Raw genomic sequence first — 20474 nt, 5'->3', positions numbered from 1 at the left:
TGTAGAGGTCTAATGTAGAGGTCTAATGTAGAGGTCTAATGTTCCTCTATACCTTTATATCAAGGTATAATGTAGAGGTCTAATGTTCCCCTGTACCTTTATATCAAGGTATAATGTAGAGGTATAATGTAGAGGCCTAATGTAGAGATCTAATGTAGAGGTGTAATGTAGAGGCCTAATGTAGAGGTCTAATGTAGAGGTCTAATGTAGAGGTCTAATGTAGAGATCTAATGTAGAGGTATAATGTAGAGGCCTAATGTAGAGGTCTAATGTAGAGGTCTAATGTAGAGGTCTAATGTAGAGGTCTAATGTAGAGGTCTAATGTAGAGGTCTAATGTAGAGGTCTAATGTTCCCCTGTACCTTTATATCAAGGTATAATGTAGAGGTCTAATGTTCCCCTCTACCTTTATATCAAGGTCTAATGTAGAGGTCTAATGTAGAGGTCTAATGTTCCCCTCTACCTTTATATCAGGGTATAATGTAGAGGTCTAATGTAGAGGTCTAATGTAGAGGTCTAATGTAGAGGTATAATGTAGAGGCCTAATGTAGAGGTCTAATGTAGAGGTCTAATGTAGAGGTCTAATGTAGAGGTATAATGTAGAGGTCTAATGTAGAGGTCTAATGTTCCCCTCTACCTTTATATCAAGGTATAATGTAGAGGTATAATGTAGAGGTCTAATGTAGAGGTCTAATGTAGAGGTATAATGTAGAGGCCTAATGTAGAGGTCTAATGTAGAGGTCTAATGTAGAGGTCTAATGTTCCCCTCTACATTTATATCAAGGTATAATGTAGAGGTATAATGTAGAGGTCTAATGTAGAGGTCTAATGTTCCCCTCTACCTTTATATCAAGGTATAATGTAGAGGTCTAATGTAGAGGTCTAATGTAGAGGTCTAATGTAGAGGTCTAATGTAGAGGTCTAATGTTCCTCTATACCTTTATATCAAGGTATAATGTAGAGGTCTAATGTTCCCCTGTACCTTTATATCAAGGTCTAATGTAGAGGTCTAATGTAGAGGTCTAATGTAGAGGTCTAATGTTCCCCTCTACCTTTATATCAAGGTCTAATGTAGAGGTCTAATGTTCCCCTCTACCTTTATATCAAGGTATAATGTAGAGGTCTAATGTTCCCCTCTACCTTTATATCAAGGTCTAATGTAGAGGTCTAATGTAGAGGTCTAATGTTCCCCTCTACCTTTATATCAAGGTCTAATGTAGAGGTCTAATGTTCCCCTCTACCTTTATATCAAGGTCTAATGTAGAGGTCTAATGTTCCCCTCTACCTTTATATCAAGGTATAATGTAGAGGTCTAATGTAGAGGTCTAATGTAGAGGTATAATGTAGAGGCCTAATGTAGAGGTCTAATGTAGAGGTCTAATGTAGAGGTCTAATATAGAGGTATAATGTAGAGGTCTAATGTCTAATGTAGGTCTAATGTAGAGGTAGAGGTCTAATGTAGAGGTCTAATGTTCCTCTATACCTTTATATCAAGGTATAATGTAGAGGTCTAATGTTCCCCTGTACCTTTATATCAAGGTATAATGTAGAGGTCTAATGTAGAGGCCTAATGTAGAGATCTAATTATAGGTGTAAGGTATAATGTAGAGGTCTAATGTAGAGGTCTAATGTAGAGGTCTAATGTAGAGATCTAATGTAGAGGTATAATGTAGAGGTCTAATGTAGAGGTCTAATGTATAGGTCTAATGTAGAGGTCTAATGTAGAGGTCTAATGTTCCCCTGTACCTTTATATCAAGGTATAATGTAGAGGTATAATGTAGAGGCCTAATGTAGAGGTCTAATGTAGAGGTCTAATGTAGAGGTATAATGTTCCCCTCTACCTTTATATCAAGGTATAATGAGGTCTAATGTAGAGGTCTAATGTAGAGGTCTAATGTTCCCCTCTACCTTTATATCAAGGTCTAATGTAGAGGTCTAATGTAGAGGTCTAATGTTCCCCTCTACCTTTATATCAAGGTATAATGTAGAGGTCTAATGTTCCCCTCTACCTTTATATCAAGGTCTAATGTAGAGGTCTAATGTTCCCCTCTACCTTTATATCAAGGTCTAATGTAGAGGTCTAATGTTCCCCTCTACCTTTATATCAAGGTCTAATGTAGAGGTCTAATGTTCTACCTTTATATAGAGGTCTAATGTGGTCTAATGTTCCCCTCTACCTTTATATCAAGGTCTAATGTAGAGGTCTAATGTAGAGGTCTAATGTTCCCCTCTACCTTTATATCAAGGTATAATGTAGAGGTCTAATGTTCCCCTCTACCTTTATATCAAGGTCTAATGTAGAGGTCTAATGTTCCCCTCTACCTTTATATCAAGGTATAATGTAGAGGTCTAATGTAGAGGTCTAATGTTCCCCTCTACCTTTATATCAAGGTATAATGTAGAGGTCTAATGTAGAGGTCTAATGTAGAGGTATAATGTAGAGGTCTAATGTTCCCCTGTACCTTTATATCAAGGTATAATGTAGAGGTCTAATGTTCCCCTGTACCTTTATATCAAGGTATAATGTAGAGGTCTAATGTTCCCCTCTACCTTTATAACAAGGCATAATGAGGTCTAATGTTCCCCTCTACCTTTATATCAAGGCATAATGAGGTCTAATGTTCCCCTCTACCTTTATATCAGGGTATAATGTAGAGGTCTAATGTTCCCCTCTACCTTTATATCAAGGTATAATGTAGAGGTATAATGTAGAGGCATTGTGTTCCCCTGTATAAAACAGTTGATAAAGTGTTCAGCAGCCCAGTATCTCCATCCTCCACAGCGGCGTCCAGAATGAACAGTGGGAGGGTCACCTTCCTCCAGCTCTGAATAGGATGGCAGTAACACCATAGAGGTAGTCTAGTCCCACAGTAACAACCATAAAGGTCATAACAGCTCTGAATAGGATGGCAGTAACACCATAGAGGTCATAACAGCTCTGAATAGGATGGCAGTAACACCATAGAGGTCATAACAGCTCTGAATAGGATGGCAGTAACACCATAGAGGTAGTCTAGTCCCACAGTAACAACCATAGAGGTAGTCTACAGTAACACCATAGAGGTAGTCTAGTCCCACAGTAACAACCATAGAGGTCATAACAGCTCTGAATAGGATGGCAGTAACACCATAGAGGTAGTCTAGTCCCACAGTAACAACCATAGAGGTCATAACAGCTCTGAATAGGATGGCAGTAACACCATAGAGGTCATAACAGCTCTGAATAGGATGGCAGTAACACCATAGAGGTAGTCTAGTCCCACAGTAACAACCATAAAGGTCATAACAGCTCTGAATAGGATGGCAGTAACACCATAGAGGTCATAACAGCTCTGAATAGGATGGCAGTAACACCATAGAGGTAGTCTAGTCCCACAGTAACAACCATAAATGTCATAACAGCTCTGAATAGGATACAAAGTCGTTATTTACTCATTTTCTACAATTATGGCGAGCTGTTAATTTACTGTTGTGAATGTGAAGAAATGAACGCAGTGCCTTTCTGTCAGAATAATGCAGAGCTTGCTGTAACATCAGGTTACCACGACAATTATCACAACAATGGGGTCAAAAGGTGAATGTTTCTCGCTCAGTTGAGTCTAAGCAATGATTATATTAAAGGCAAATGCTGCCAAAAATGTGAATAAATGTAGCTGTTTGAAAGGGGACCATTGCCCAAGGTATAATGTAGAGGCATAATGTTCCCCTGAACATTGTCCAATTATTTTTGTCAGGTATCAACACAAACCTGCGTAAATCAGTTACTTGTCTCTCTCCCTCTTTCTCTCTCTCCCTTGTTCTCTCTCTCTCTCCCTCGTTCTCTCTCTCTGACCCATTGAACAAGCTCAGTTGAGAAGCTGAATGACAACTAATCACTCTCTCCCTCCATCTCTCTCTCTCTCTACCCCCTTCCTCTCCCTCCAAGGCCACCAAAACATCTAAAAATGGGGAAGCAGAACAGCAAACTCCGCCCAGAGGTGATGCAGGATCTGCTGGAGAGCACGGACTTCACGGAGCATGAGATCCAGGAGTGGTACAAGGGCTTCCTGAGAGACTGCCCCAGCGGGAACCTCTCCATGGAGGAGTTTAAGAAGATCTATGGTAACTTCTTCCCTTACGGAGACGCCTCCAAGTTTGCAGAGCACGTCTTCCGCACCTTCGACGCCAACGGGGACGGGACCATAGACTTCCGGGAGTTCATCATCGCTCTGAGCGTTACGTCTCGCGGCCGCCTGGACCAAAAACTGAAGTGGGCCTTCAGCATGTACGACCTGGACGGGAACGGATACATCAGCAAGGCAGAGATGCTGGAGATCGTACAGGTCTGTCTGTCTGTCTGCCTATCTGTCTTTGTCTGTCTGCCTATCTGTCTCTGTCTGCCTATCTGTCTCTGTCTGTCTGTCTGTCTGTCTGTCTGTCTGTCTGTCTGTCTGTCTGTCTGTCTGTCTGTCTGTCTGTCTGTCTGTCTGTCTGTCTGTCTGTCTGTCTGTCTGTCTGTGTCTAGCTGCCTGTCTGTCTCTCTGTCTTCCTGTCTCTCTGTCTGTCTCTCTCTCTGTCTCTGTCTTTATATGCCTATCTATTCTATCCTTGTGCAGTTGTGTTTACATATGAGCGAATCCCTTACACAGCTGTGTGTAAATACCCTAGCCCTTGAATAATCACCCATCAGACTTTTAGTGAGCGAAACCCCATAAAGGCTGTCTAGTCACATAGTCTCCTTCTCTAGCTGTCCACTAATCATCACACCAGCTATATCAGTCTGAAATCCAGCCTAGAAAGGCAGGATTTTAGGAACCAGGCTCTGAGGGGTGGCCAGTCCTCTTCTGGCTGTGCTGGGTGGAGATTATAACAGAACATGGCCAAGATGTTCAAATGTTCATAGATGACCAGCAGGAGATTATAACAGAACATGGCCAAGATGTTCAAATGTTCATAGATGACCAGCAGTGTCAGATAATAATAATCACAGTGGTTGTCTAGGGTGCAACAGGTCAGCACCTCAGGAGTAAATGTCAGTTGGCTGTTCATAGCCGATCATTCAGAGTTAGAGACAACAGGTGCGGCAGAGAGAGGGTGTCGAAAACCGCAGGTCCGGAACAAGGAAGCAGGTCCGGGACAAGGTCAGGGTTCCATAGCCACTGGTAGAACAGTTGAAACTGGAGCAGCAGCACGAACAGGTGGACTATGCACAGCAAGGAGTAATCAGGCCAGGTAGTCCCGAGGCATGGTTCTAGAGCTCAGGTCCTCAGAGAGAAGAGAAAGAGAGAGAGATAACTATACCCCCGGACAGGGCCAACCAGGTGGAGATTATATGAGTATATGGCCATTTAAGGCCAGATTGTTCTTCAAGATGTTCAAACGTCAGTGTAGAGAGGCTAGCACTAGAGTAATATGATCAAATTGTTGGGTTCTAGTCAAGATTCTAGCAGCCGTGTTTAGCACTATCTGAAATGTATTTAGTGCTTTGTAGCCGGATAGTAGAGCATTGCAGTAGGCTAATCTAGAAGTGACAAAAGCATGGTTTTTCTGCAATTTTACGAAGATGGAAAAAAACTGATTTCTTTCTTTCTTGAGACCTAGAACTAGCATCTCTGTTTTGTCCGAGTTTAAAAGTAACACATTTGCGGCCACCCATTTCCTTATGTCTGAAACAAATGCTTCCAGGATATGCAATGTTGGGGCTTCACCATGTTTCATCAAAATGTACAGCTGTGTGTCGTCCGTATAGCAGTGAATGTGGACATTGTGTTTCTGACAGACATCACCAAGAGGTAGAATATATATTGAAAACAATAGCGGTCCTAAAACGGAACCCTGAGGAACACCGACGCTTACAATTGATTTGTCAGAGGACAAACCATACACAGAGACGAACTGATATCTTTCCAACACATAAGATCTAAACCAGGCAAGAACTTGTCCGTGTAGACCAATTTGGGTTTCCAAATTCTCCAAAACAATGTGGTGATCGATGGTGTCAAAAGCAGCACTAAGGTCTAGGAGAAAGAGGACAGATGCAGAGCCTCAGTCTGATGCCATTAAAACCACCTTCACGAGTGCAGTCTCAGTGCTATGGTGGGGTCTAAAATCAGACTGAAGCATTTCGTATACATTGTTTGTCTTCTAGAAGGCATTGAGTTGCTGCGCAACAGCTTTTTCTAAAAATTTTGAGAGGAATGGGAGATTAGACATATGCGGATAGTTGTTTACATTTTCCGGGTCAAGGTTTGGCTTTTTCAAGAGAGGCTTTATTACTCAAATCAAATGTTATTTGTCACATGCTCCGAATTCAACATGTGTTGCGCCGAATTCAACACCTTACAGTGAAATGCTTACTTACAAGCCCACAATTAACCAACAATGCAGTTAAAAAATTAAATAAAAATAAGAATAAGAAATAAAAGTAACAAATAATTCAAGAGCAGCAGTAAAATAACAATAGCGAGGCTGTAAACAGGGGGTACCAGTACAGAGTCAATGTGGAGGCTATATACAGGGGGGTACAGAGTCAATGTGGAGGCTATATACAGGGGGTACAGAGTCAATGTGGAGGCTATATACAGGGGGTACCGGTAGAGTCAATGTGGAAGCTATATACAGGGGGTACCGGTACAGAGTCAATGTGGAGGCTATATACAGGGGTACCAGTACAGAGTCAATGTGGAGGCTATATACAGGGGGTACCGGTACAGAGTCAGTGTGGAGGCTATATACAGGGGTACCAGTACAGAGTCAATGTGGAGGCTATATACAGGTGGTACCGGTACAGAGTCAACGTGGAGGCTATATACAGGGGGTACCAGTACAGAGTCAATGTGGAGGCTATATACAGGGGTACCGGTACAGAGTCAATGTGGAGGCTATATACAGGGGGTACCGGTACAGAGTCAATGTGGAGGCTATATACAGGGGGTACCGGTACAGAGTCAATGTGGAGGCTATATACAGGGGGTACCAGTACAGAGTCAATGTGGAGGCTATATACAGGGGGTACCAGTACAGAGTCAATGTGGAGGCTATATACAGGTGGTAGGTACAGAGTCAATGTGGAGGCTATATACAGGGGTACCAGTACAGAGTCAATGTGGAGGCTATATACAGGGGGTACGGTACAGAGTCAATGTGGAGGCTATATACAGGGGTACCGGTACAGAGTCAATGTGGAGGCTATATACAGGGGTACCAGTACAGAGTCAATGTGGAGGTTATATACAGGGGTACCAATACAGAGTCAATGTGGAGGCTATATACAGGGGGTACCAGTACAGAGTCAATGTGGAGGCTATATACAGGGGGTACCAATACAGAGTCAATGTGGAGGCTATATACAGGGGTACTGGTACAGAGTCAATGTGGAGGCTATATACAGGGGTACCGGTACAGAGTCAATGTGGAGGCTATATACAGGGGGTACAGAGTCATTGTGGAGGCTATATACAGGGGGTACCAGTACAGAGTCAATGTGGAGGCTATATACAGGGGGTACAGAGTCAATGTGGAGGCTATATACAGGGTGTTACGGTACAGAGTCAATGTGGAGGCTATATACAGGGGGTTACGGTACAGAGTCAATGTGGAGGCTATATACAGGGGTACCGGTACAGAGTCAATGTGGAGGCTATATACAGGGGTACCGGTACAGAGTCAATGTGGAGGCTATATACAGGGGTACTGGTACAGAGTCAATGTGGAGGCTATATACAGGGGTACCGGTACAGAGTCAATGTGGAGGCTATATACAGGGGGTACCGGTACAGAGTCAATGTGGAGGCTATATACAGGGGGTACCAGTACAGAGTCAATGTGGAGGCTATATACAGGGGTACCGGTACAGAGTCAATGTGGAGGCTATATACAGGGGTACCGGTACAGAGTCAATGTGGAGGCTATATACAGGGGGTACCGGTACAGAGTCAATGTGGAGGCTATATACAGGGGTACCAGTACAGAGTCAATGTGGAGGTTATATACAGGGGTACCAGTACAGAGTCAATGTGGAGGCTATATACAGGGGGTACCAGTACAGAGTCAATGTGGAGGCTATATACAGGGGGTACCGGTACAGAGTCAATGTGGAGGCTATATACAGGGGTACCGGTACAGAGTCAATGTGGAGGCTATATACAGGGGGTACCGGTACAGAGTCCATGTGGAGGCTATATACAGGGGTACCGGTACAGAGTCAATGTGGAGGCTATATACAGGGGGTACCGGTACAGAGTCAATGTGGAGGCTATATACAGGGGGTACCGGTACAGAGTCCATGTGGAGGCTATATACAGGGGGTACCGGTACAGAGTCAATGTGGAGGCTATATACAGGGGGTACCGGTACAGAGTCAATGTGGAGGCTATATACAGGGGGTACCGGTACAGAGTCAATGTGGAGGCTATATACAGGGGGTACCAGTACAGAGTCAATGTGGAGACTATATACAGGGGGAACCGGTAGAGAGTCAATGTGGAGGCTATATACAGGGGCTACCGGTACAGAGTCAATGTGGAGGCTATATACAGGGGGTACCGGTACAGAGTCAATGTGGAGGCTATATACAGGGGGTACCGGTACAGAGTCAATGTGGAGGCTATATACAGGGGTACCGGTACAGAGTCCATGTGGAGGCTATATACAGGGGTACCGGTACAGAGTCAATGTGGAGGCTATATACAGGGGTACCGGTACAGAGTCAATGTGGAGGCTATATACAGGGGGTACCGGTACAGAGTCAATGTGGAGGCTATATACAGGGGTACCAGTACAGAGTCAATGTGGAGACTAGAGAGTATATACAGGGGAACCGGTACAGAGTCAATGTGGAGGCTATATACAGGGGCTACCGGTACAGAGTCAATGTGGAGGCTATATACAGGGGGTACCGGTACAGAGTCAATGTGGAGGCTATATACAGGGGGTACCGGTACAGAGTCAATGTGGAGGCTATATGTGAAGGGGCACCGGTTACTTGAGGATATTGAGGTCATATGTAGGAGTTATTAAGGTGACTATACATAGATAAAAACAGAGAGTAGCTGCTGCGTAAAAGGGGGTGGAGCAATGCAAATAGTATGGGTAACCATTTGATTAAATGTTCAGGAGTCTTATGGCTTTAGGGTAAAAGCTTTTAAGAAGCCTTTTGGTCCTAGACTTGGCGCTCCGGTATCACTTGCCATGCGGTAGCAGAGAGAACAGTCTATGACTAGGGTGGCTGGAGTCTTTGACAATTTTTTGGCCCTTCCTCTGACACCACCTGATATAAAGCTCTTGAATGCCAGGAAACTTGTCCCCAGTGATATACTGGGCCGTTAGCATTACCCTCTGTAGTGCCTTGCAGTCGGAGGCCGAGCATTTGCCATACCAGGCAGTGATGCAACCAGTCAGGATGCTATCAATGGTGCAGCTGTAGAACCTTTTGAGGATATAGGGACCAATGACAAACTTTTTCCTGAGGGGGAATAGGGTTTGTCGTGCCCTCTTCAAGACTGTTTGTTTTGTCTGGTGAACTAGCTCAGGTTATAACATAAGATCATGTAATGTGGAGGTTGGCTTCTCATACTCCCTCTCTCTATACCTGTCTCCAGGCGATCTACAAGATGGTTTCCTCTGTCATGAAAATGCCGGAGGATGAGTCGACACCTGAGAAACGCACAGACAAAATCTTCAGGCAGATGGACACAAATCGTGATGGTAAGTACCTAGCTATCAAATTTCAATTCACTCCCAAATCCTTCTCCAGGCCTTATCCACTTCCTCCCTGTTTCCATCCTACTGTCTGTGCACCAACTGACACTAACTGTCATTTTACTCATTGTGTTCTTCAGGTAAACTGTCTCTGGAGGAGTTTGTTGAGGGAGCAAAGAACGATCCGTCTATCGTGCGGCTGCTGCAGTGTGATCCCAGCAGCGTAGGGCAGTAGAACAACCTACTGTCTGCAGGCATCTAGTATTATTTATTCAGGTCAAAGCATTCTCCTTCATTCACCCAGTAGTGACTAACTGCACAACAGATCGACATCGAGCAGATCAAAATGGACCCAAGCAGAGGAGCCACATACTGGACCATCACATACTGGACCATCACATACTATACCATCACATACTAGACCATCACATACTGGACCACCACATACTAGACCATCACATACTGGAGCATCACATACTGGACCACCACATACTAGACCATCACATACTGAACCATCACATATTGGCCATCACATACTGCACCATCACATACTGCACCATCACATACTAGACCATCACATACTGGACCACCACATACTGCACCATCACATACTGCACCATCACATACTAGACCATCACATACTAGACCATCACATACTGGACCACCACATACTAGACCATCACATACTGAACCATCACATATTGGCCATCACATACTGCACCATCACATACTGCACCATCACATACTAGACCATCACATACTAGACCATCACATACTAGACCACCACATACTGCACCATCACATACTGGACATGCACATACTGGACCATCACATACTAGACCATCACATACTGGACAATCATATACTGCACCATCACATATTGCACCATCACATACTGGACCATTATACTAGACCATCACATACTAGACCATCACATACTAGACTATCACATAGTAGACCATCACATACTAGACCAACACATACTGCACCATCACATACTGGACCGGACCATCACATACTGGACCCTCACATACTGGACCATCACATACTAGACCATCACATACTGGACCATCACATACTGCGCCATCACATACTGCACCATCACATACTGGACTTGACCATCACATACTGGACCCTCACATACTGGACCATCACATACTAGACCAGCACATACTGGACTGATCCATCACATACTGGACCATCACATACTGGACCATTATACTGGACCATTATACTGGACCATCACATACTAGACCATGACTTACTAGACCACCACATACTGCACCTTCACATACTGGACCATCACATACTAGACCATGACATACTAGACCACCACATACTGCACCTTCACATACTGGACCATCACATACTGGACCATCACATACTGCATCCATCTAGACCATGACATAGACCATCACATACTGGACCATCACATACTAGACCATCCATACTGGACATACTAGACCATCACATACTGGACCATCACATACTGACCATTATACTAGACCATCACATACTAGACCATCACATACTAGACATCACATACTAGACCATCACATACTGGACCAACATACTGCACCATCACATACTAGACCATCACATACTAGACCATCACATACTGGACCTTCACATACTGGACCATCACATACTAGACCATCACATACTGGACCATCACATACTGCACCATCACATACTAGACCATCACATACTGGACCATCACATACTGGACCATCACATACTAGACCATGACATACTGGACCATCACATACTGGACCATCACATACTAGACCATCACATACTGCACCATCACATACTGCACCATCACATATTGCACCATCACATACTGGACCATTATACTAGACCATCACATACTAGACCATCACATACTAGACTATCACATAGTAGACCATCACATACTAGACCAACACATACTGCACCATCACATACTGGACCGGACCATCACATACTGGACCCTCACATACTGGACCATCACATACTAGACCATCACATACTGGACCATCACATACTGCGCCATCACATACTAGACCATCACATACTGGACCATCACATACTGGACCATCACATACTGGACCATTATACTGGACCATCACATACTGGACCATCACATACTAGACCATCACATACTGCACCATCACATACTGCACCATCACATACTGGGCCATCACATACTAGACCATCACATACTGGACCATCACATACTGGACCATCACATACTGGACCATCACATACTGGACAATCACATACTGGACCATTATATTGGACCATCACATACTGGACCATCACATACTGCACCATCACATACTGGGCCATCACATACTAGACCATCACATACTGGACCATCACATACTAGACCATCACATACTGGACCATTATACTGGACCATCACATACTGGGCCATCACATACTAGACCATCACATACTGGACCATCACATACTAGACCATCACATACTGGACCATCATAGACATTCATTGTATTCTAATGGTTACAGTTAGGATCAAGGTTGACTATTTTGATCCAAGATCAGTGGTGAAGGGCTGTTTCTACTTAAAGCCAAGAAACACAATTCTGCCATGAGCAACTGAACTGAAAGGAGGGAGAAAAGTATTGGAGAAACATGACACCAGATGGAAGCTATTGATCTCCCCTACTGTAGATGGAAGCTATTGATCTCCCCTACTGTAGATGGAAGCTATTGATCTCCCCTACTGTAGATGGAAGCTATTGATCTCCCCTACTGTAGATGGAAGCTATTGATCTCCCCTACTGTAGATGGAAGCTATTGATCTCCCCTACTGTAGATGGAAGCTATTGATCTCCCCTACTGTAGATGGAAGCTATTGATCTCCCCTACTGTAGATGGAAGAGAGAGTGTATGAGCGAAAAGAGGTAGCTAGAAGATTTATTATAATATTTGACATTTTGCAGCAATGAAACATTTTCACTTTAAGATTTTGAATTATAAATGTTTGGAATATTTTGACTGCAAACATGATAGAATGATGTGTACAATATAATATATATTTATTGTAGGATCGTATTGAAAACAGAGAGGACCACACATGTTGCTATGCATTTATCTGTCTACATCCTCCTCTGCTTCAACTAGACTCACAGGGCAACAGCTCTCCTTTTTAGAGAAACACAAATCTATCATCATCATCTATCTGGGTCCCTGAAATGCTTAAATATCCACACAGTGAAATGTATGTCACTGGCTGGGTCCCTGAAATGCTTAAATATCCACACAGTGAAATGTATGTCACTGGCTGGGTCCCTGAAATGCTTAAATATCCACACAGTGAAATGTATGTCACTGGCTGGGTCCCTGAAATGCTTAAATATCCACACAGTGAAATGTATGTCACTGGCTGGGTCCCTGAAATGCTTAAATATCCACACAGTTAAATGTATGCCACTGGCTGGGTCCCTGAAATGCTTAAATATCCACACAGTTAAATGTATGTCACTGGCTGGGTCCCTGAAATGCTTAAATATCCACACAGTTAAATGTATGTCACTGGCTGGGTCCCTGAAATGCTTAAATATCCACACAGTGAAATGTATGTCACTGGCTGGGTCCCTGAAATGCTTAAATATCCACACAGTTAAATGTATGCCACTGGCTGGGTCCCTAGGGGAGGCAGGTAGCCTAGGGGCGGCAGGTAGCCTAGGGGCGGCAGGTAGCCTAGGGGCGGCAGGTAGCCTAGGGGAGGCAGGTAGCCTACGGGTGGCAGGTAGCCTAGGGGAGGCAGGTAGCCTAGGGGCGGCAGGTAGCCTAGGGGAGGCAGGTAGCCTAGGGGAGGCTGGTAGCCTAGGGGCGGCAGGTAGCCTAGGGGCGGCAGGTAGCCTAGGGGAGGCAGGTAGCCTAGGGGCGGCAGGTAGCCTAGGGGAGGCAGGTAGCCTAGGGGAGGCTGGTAGCCTAGGGGCGGCAGGTAGCCTAGGGGAGGCAGGTAGCCTAGGGGAGGCAGGTAGCCTAGGGGCGACAGGTAGCCTAGGGGTGGCAGGTAGCCTACGGGCGGCAGGTAGCCTACGGGCGGCAGGTAGCCTAGGGGCGGCAGGTAGCCTAGGGGTGAGAGCGTTTGGCCAGTAACCAAATTTTGTCATTTGAGCATTTCTCCTTTGCCAAGATAATCCACCCACCTGACAGGTGTGGCATATCAAGAAGCTGATTAAACAGCATGATCATTACCCAGGTGCACCTTATGCTAGGGACAATAAAAGGCCACTCTAAAATGTGAAGTTTTGTCACACAACACAATGCCACAGATGTCTTAAGTTGAGGAAGAGTGCAATTCAAATCAAATCAAATCAAATCAAATTTATTTATATAGCCCTTCGTACATCAGCTGATATCTCAAAGTGCTGTACAGAAACCCAGCCTAAAACCCCAAACAGCAAGCAATGCAGGTGTAAAAGCACGTCAAAATGTAATTATCTGGCAACAGCTCTGGTGGACATTCCTGCGGTCAGCATGCCAAGCATTTCGCTACACCCGCAACAACATCTGCTAACCACGTGTATGTAACCAATAATGTTAATTTCTCTACCATAAGCCACCTCTTACGTCATTTTAAAGAATTCGGCACTATGTCCAACCGGCCTCACAACTGCAGACCATGTGTATGGCGTCGTATGGTCTGGCATAAGCTACAGACAATGAACACCGAATGCATTTTATCAACGGCAATTTGAATGCACAAAAATACAGTGACGAGATCCTGAGGGCCATTGTAGGGTAATACATATTCAAATGTATATATATATCCATACCATAATATTATGTAGCGATATGAATACAAGTACCTGTCAAAAGTTTGGACACACCACCTCATTCAAGGGTTTTTATTTATTTGGACTATTTTCTGCATTGTAGAATAGTAGTGAAGACATCATCAAATAGCACATATGGAATCATGTTGTAACCAAAAAAACCTGTTAAACAAATCTAAATATATTTTATATTTGAGATTCTTCAAAGTAGCCACCCTTTGCCTTGATGACAGCTTTTCACACTCTTGGCATTCTCTCAACCAGCTTCACCTGGCAGGTAGCCTAGGGGGTGGCTACTTTGGATTTGTTAAACACTTTTTTTTGGTAACTACATGATTCCATATGTGTTATTTCATAGTTTTGATGATGTCTTCACTATTATTCTACAATGCAGAAAATAGTAAAAATAAATAAAAACCCTTGAATGAGGTGGTGTGTCCAAACTTTTGACTGGTACTGTATTTATATGTGTATTTATATCACTACATAATATTATGGTATGGATATATATATACATTTGTATATGTATTACTTCATAATATTACGGTATGTCTAGATATATATATGACCTGGCCTCAGTTGAAGTTAGAAGTTTACATACACTTAGGTTGGAGTCATTAAAACTAGTTTTTCAACCACTCCACAAATGTCTTCTTAACAAACTATACTTTTGGCAAGTTGGTTAGGACATCTACTTTGTGCATGACACAAGTCATTTTTACAACAATTGTTTACAGACAGATTATTTCACAAAAAATTCACTGTATCACAATTCCAGTGGGTAAGAAGTTTAGATACACTAAATTGACTGTGCCTTTAAACAGTTTGAAAAATTCCCGAAAATTATGTCATGGCTTTAGAAGTTTCTGATAGGCTGATTGACATAATTTGAGTCAATTGAAGGTGTACCTGTGGATGTATTTCAAGGCCTACCTTCAAACTCTGCCTCGTTGCTCGACATCATGGGAAAATCAAAAGAAATCAGCCAAGACATCAGAATTAAAATTGTAGACCTCCACAAGTCTGGTTCATCATTGGGAGCAATTTCCAAACGTCTGAAGGTACCATGTTCATCTGTACAAACAATAGTATGCAAGTATAAACACCATGGGACCACGCAGCCGACATACCGCTCAGGAAGGAGACGTGTTCTGTCTCCTAGAGATGAACGTACTTTGGTGTGAAAAGTGCTAATCAATCCTAGAACAACAGCAAAGGATCTTGTGAAGATGCTGGAGGAAACAGGTACGAAGTATCTATTTCCACAGTAAAACGAGTCCTATATTGACATAACCTGAAAGGCCGCTCAGCAAGGAAGAAGCCACTGCTACAAAACCACCATAAAAAAAGCCAGACTACTGTTTGCAACTGCACATGGGCACAAAGATCATACGTTTTGGAGAAATGTCCTCTGGTCTGATGAAACAAAAATGGAACTGTTTGGCCATAATGATCGTCATTCTGTTTGGAGGAAAAAGGGGGAGGCCAAAGAACACCATCCCAACCGTAAAGCACGGGGGTGGCAGCATCATGTTGTGGGGGTGCTTTGCTGCAGGAGGGACTGGTGCACTTCACAAAATAGATGGCTTCACGAGGATGGAAAATTATGTGGATATTTAGAAGCAACATCTCAAGACACCAAGTTTAAAGCTTGGTCGCAAATGGGTCTTCCAAATGAACAGTGACCCCAAGCATACTTCCAAAGTTGTGGCAAAATGGCTCAAGGTCAACAAAGTCAATGTATTGGAGTGGCCATCCCAAAGGCCTGACCTCAATCCTATAGAACATTTGTGGACAGAACTGAAAAAGTGTGTGCGAGCAAGGAGGCCTACCAAACTGACTCAGTTACACCAGCTCTGTCAGGAGGAATGGCCCAAAATTCATCCCAAAATTCACCCAGCTACCCAAAACACATGACCCAAGTGAAACTATTTAAAAGCAATGCTACCAAGAACTAATTGAGTGTATGTAAACTTCTGACCCCCTGGGAATGTGATGAAAGAAATAAAAGCTGAAATAAATCATTCTCTCTACTATTAGTCTGACATTTCACATTCTTAAAATAAAGTGGTGATCCTAACTGACCTAAAACAGGGAATTTTTACTAGGATTAAATGTCAGGAATTGTGAAGAACTGAGTTTAAATGTAGTTGGCTAAGGTGTATGTAAACTTCCGACTTCAACTGTACATATATATATATATATATTCCAAATAACATGTGACCATAATATTATGTACTAAAGCACACAACGTATCCCATTAACCCACTAAAATGCATGAGAACAGTAGGGAACTATACCCCTGATAACTTTGGTAACCCACTCCATACGCGAATAGAGAGAAGGAGAGCTGTATGTTCTGTCCCTGATCATGGCTTCAGGCTCTCCCAGATACCCAGGGCCGATGGAAGAATAAACCCACCACCTGCAGGACTGGTTATTATACAGTACTGTATACATCCACCACCTACAGTACTGAATACATCCACCACCTGCAGTACTGAATACATCCACCACCTGCAGGACTGAATACATCCACCACCTGCAGGACTGAATACATCCACCACCTGCAGGGCTGGTTATTATACAGTACTGAATACATCCACCACCTGCAGTACTGAATACATCCACCACCTGCAGTACTGAATACATCCACCACCTACAGTACTGAATACATCCACCACCTGCAGTACTGAATACATCCACCACCTGCAGTACTGAATACATCCACCACCTGCAGTACTGAATACATCCACCACCTGCAGGGCTGGTTATTATACAATACTGAATACATCCACCACCTGCAGTACTGAATACATCCACCACCTGCAGTACTGAATACATCCACCACCTGCAGTACTGAATACATCCACCACCTACAGTACTGAATACATCCACCACCTACAGTACTGAATACATCCACCACCTGCAGTACTGAATACATCCACCACCTACAGTGCTGAATACATCCACCACCTGCAGTACTGAATACATCCACCACCTGCAGGACTGAATACATCCACCACCTGCAGTGCTGAATACATCCACCACCTGCAGTGCTGAATACATCCACCACCTGCAGGGCTGAATACATCCACCACCTGCAGGGCTGGTTATTATACAGTACTGAATACATCCACCACCTGCAGGACTGAATACATCCACCACCTGCAGTATTGAATACACCCACCACCTGCAGGGCTGAATACATCCACCACCTGCAGTACTGAATACATCCACCACCTGCAGGGCTGTTATTATACAGTATGAATACATCCACCACCTGCAGTACTGAATACATCCACCACCTGCAGTATTGAATACATCCACCACCTGCAGTATTGAATACACCCACCACCTGCAGGATTGAATACATCCACCACCTGCAGGATTGAATACATCCACCACCTGCAGGATTGAATACATCCACCACCTGCAGTATTGAATACATCCACCACCTGCAGGATTGAATACATCCACCACCTGCAGGATTGAATACATCCACCACCTGCAGGATTGAATACATCCACCACCTGCAGGATTGAATACATCCACCACCTGCAGGATTGAATACATCCACCACCTGCAGTACTGAATACATCCACCACCTGCAGTACTGAATACATCCACCACCTGCAGGATTGAATACATCCACCACCTGCAGTACTGAATACATCCACCACCTGCAGGATTGAATACATCCACCACCTGCAGTACTGAATACATCCACCACCTGCAGTACTGAATACATCCACCACCATCCACCACCTGCAGTACTGAATACATCCACCACCTGCAGTACTGAATACATCCACCACCTGTACTGAATACATCCACTGAATACATCCACCACCTGCAGTACTGAATACATCCACCACCTGCAGTACTGAATACATCCACCACCTGCAGGGCTGGTTATTATACAGTACTGAATACATCCACCACCTGCAGTACTGAATACATCCACCACCTGCAGTACTGAATACATCCACCACCTGCAGTACTGAATACATCCACCACCTGCAGGACTGAATACATCCACCACCTACAGTACTGAATACATCCACCACCTGCAGTACTGAATACATCCACCACCTACAGTGCTGAATACATCCACCACCTGTTATTATACAGTACTGAATACATCCACCACCTGCAGGACTGAATACATCCACCACCTGCAGTGCTGAATACATCCACCACCTGCAGTATTGAATACATCCACCACCTGCAGGGCTGAATACATCCACCACCTGCAGGGCTGGTTATTATACAGTACTGAATACATCCACCACCTGCAGGACTGAATACATCCACCACCTGCAGTACTGAATACATCCACCACCTGCAGGGCTGGTTATTATACAGTACTGAATACATCCACCACCTGCAGGGCTGAATACATCCACCACCTGCAGTACTGAATACATCCACCACCTGCAGTACTGAATACATCCACCACCTGCAGTATTGAATACATCCACCACCTGCAGGATTGAATACATCCACCACCTGCAGGATTGAATACATCCACCACCTGCAGGATTGAATACATCCACCACCTGCAGGATTGAATACATCCACCACCTGCAGGATTGAATACATCCACCACCTGCATCCACCACCTGCATTGAATACATCCACCACCTGCAGGACTGAATACATCCACCACCTGCAGGAATACATCCACCATACTGAATACATCCACCACCTGCAGTACTGAATACATCCACCACCTGCAGTACTGAATACATCCACCACCTGCAGGATTGAATACATCCACCACCTGCAGGACTGAATACATCCACCACCTGCAGTTATTATACAGTATTGAATACATCCACCACCTGCAGCAGTACTGTACATCCACCACCTGAATACATCCACCACCTGCAGTACTGAATACATCCACCACCTGCAGTACTGAATACATCCACCACCTGCAGTACTGAATACATCCACCACCTACAGTCCACCACCTGCAGTACTGAATACATCCACCACCTACAGTACTGAATACATCCACCACCTGCAGGACTGAATACATCCACCACCTGCAGTACTGAATACATCCACCACCTGCAGTACTGAATACATCCACCACCTGCAGGACTGAATACATCCACCACCTGCAGTACTGAATACATCCACCACCTGCAGTACTGAATACATCCACCACCTGCAGGGCTGGTTATTATACAGTACTGAATACATCCACCACCTGCAGTACTGAATACATCCACCACCTGCAGTACTGAATACATCCACCACCTGCAGTATTGAATACATCCACCACCTGCAGTACTGAATACATCCACCACCTGCAGGACTGAATACATCCACCACCTGCAGGGCTGAATACATCCACCACCTGCAGGGCTGAATACATCCACCACCTGCAGGGCTGAATACATCCACCACCTGCAGGACTGAATACATCCACCACCTGCAGGGCTGAATACATCCACCACCTGCAGTATTGAATACATCCACCACCTGCAGGACTGAATACATCCACCACCTGCAGGACTGAATACATCCACCACCTGCAGGACTGATTATACAGTACTGAACCATCCACCACCTGCAGGGCTGAATACATCCACCACCTGCAGGGCTGAATACATCCACCACCTGCAGGACTGAATACATCCACCACCTGCAGGACTGAATACATCCACCACCTGCAGGGCTGAATACATCCACCACCTGCAGTACTGAATACATCCACCACCTGCAGTACTGAATACATCCACCACCTGCAGGGCTGAATACATCCACCACCTGCAGTACTGAATACATCCACCACCTGCAGGGCTGGTTATTATACAGTATTGAATACATCCACCACCTGCAGGGCTGGTTATTATACAGTATTGAATACATCCACCACCTGCAGTACTGAATACATCCACCACCTGCAGTACTGAATACATCCACCACCTGCAGTATTGAATACATCCACCACCTGCAGGGCTGGTTATTATACAGTATTGAATACAT

General features: G+C 44.3%; 1 protein-coding gene across 1 annotated transcript in view; it reads left to right on the top strand.

Annotated features, from left to right (window-relative positions):
- Positions 1 to 10852, top strand: part of LOC115132665 (neurocalcin-delta A-like) — an 88729-nt gene extending 77877 nt beyond the window's left edge. Inside the window, exons 2-4 of the mRNA XM_065020027.1 lie at positions 3926 to 4322; positions 9579 to 9684; positions 9819 to 10852. Of these exons, the coding sequence (XP_064876099.1) occupies positions 3945 to 4322; positions 9579 to 9684; positions 9819 to 9913 (579 nt within the window). The 5' untranslated portion in view covers positions 3926 to 3944 and the 3' untranslated portion in view covers positions 9914 to 10852. The remainder of the gene's footprint in view (positions 1 to 3925; positions 4323 to 9578; positions 9685 to 9818) is intronic.
- Positions 10853 to 20474: the final 9622 nt, after the last annotated feature.

Source organism: Oncorhynchus nerka, linkage group LG7 (genome assembly GCF_034236695.1).
Source record: "Oncorhynchus nerka isolate Pitt River linkage group LG7, Oner_Uvic_2.0, whole genome shotgun sequence".
Taxonomy (NCBI): Eukaryota; Metazoa; Chordata; class Actinopteri; order Salmoniformes; family Salmonidae; genus Oncorhynchus; species Oncorhynchus nerka.
Note: the sequence above shows the minus strand (reverse complement) of the source record. Positions and strands in the feature narration are given on the sequence as shown.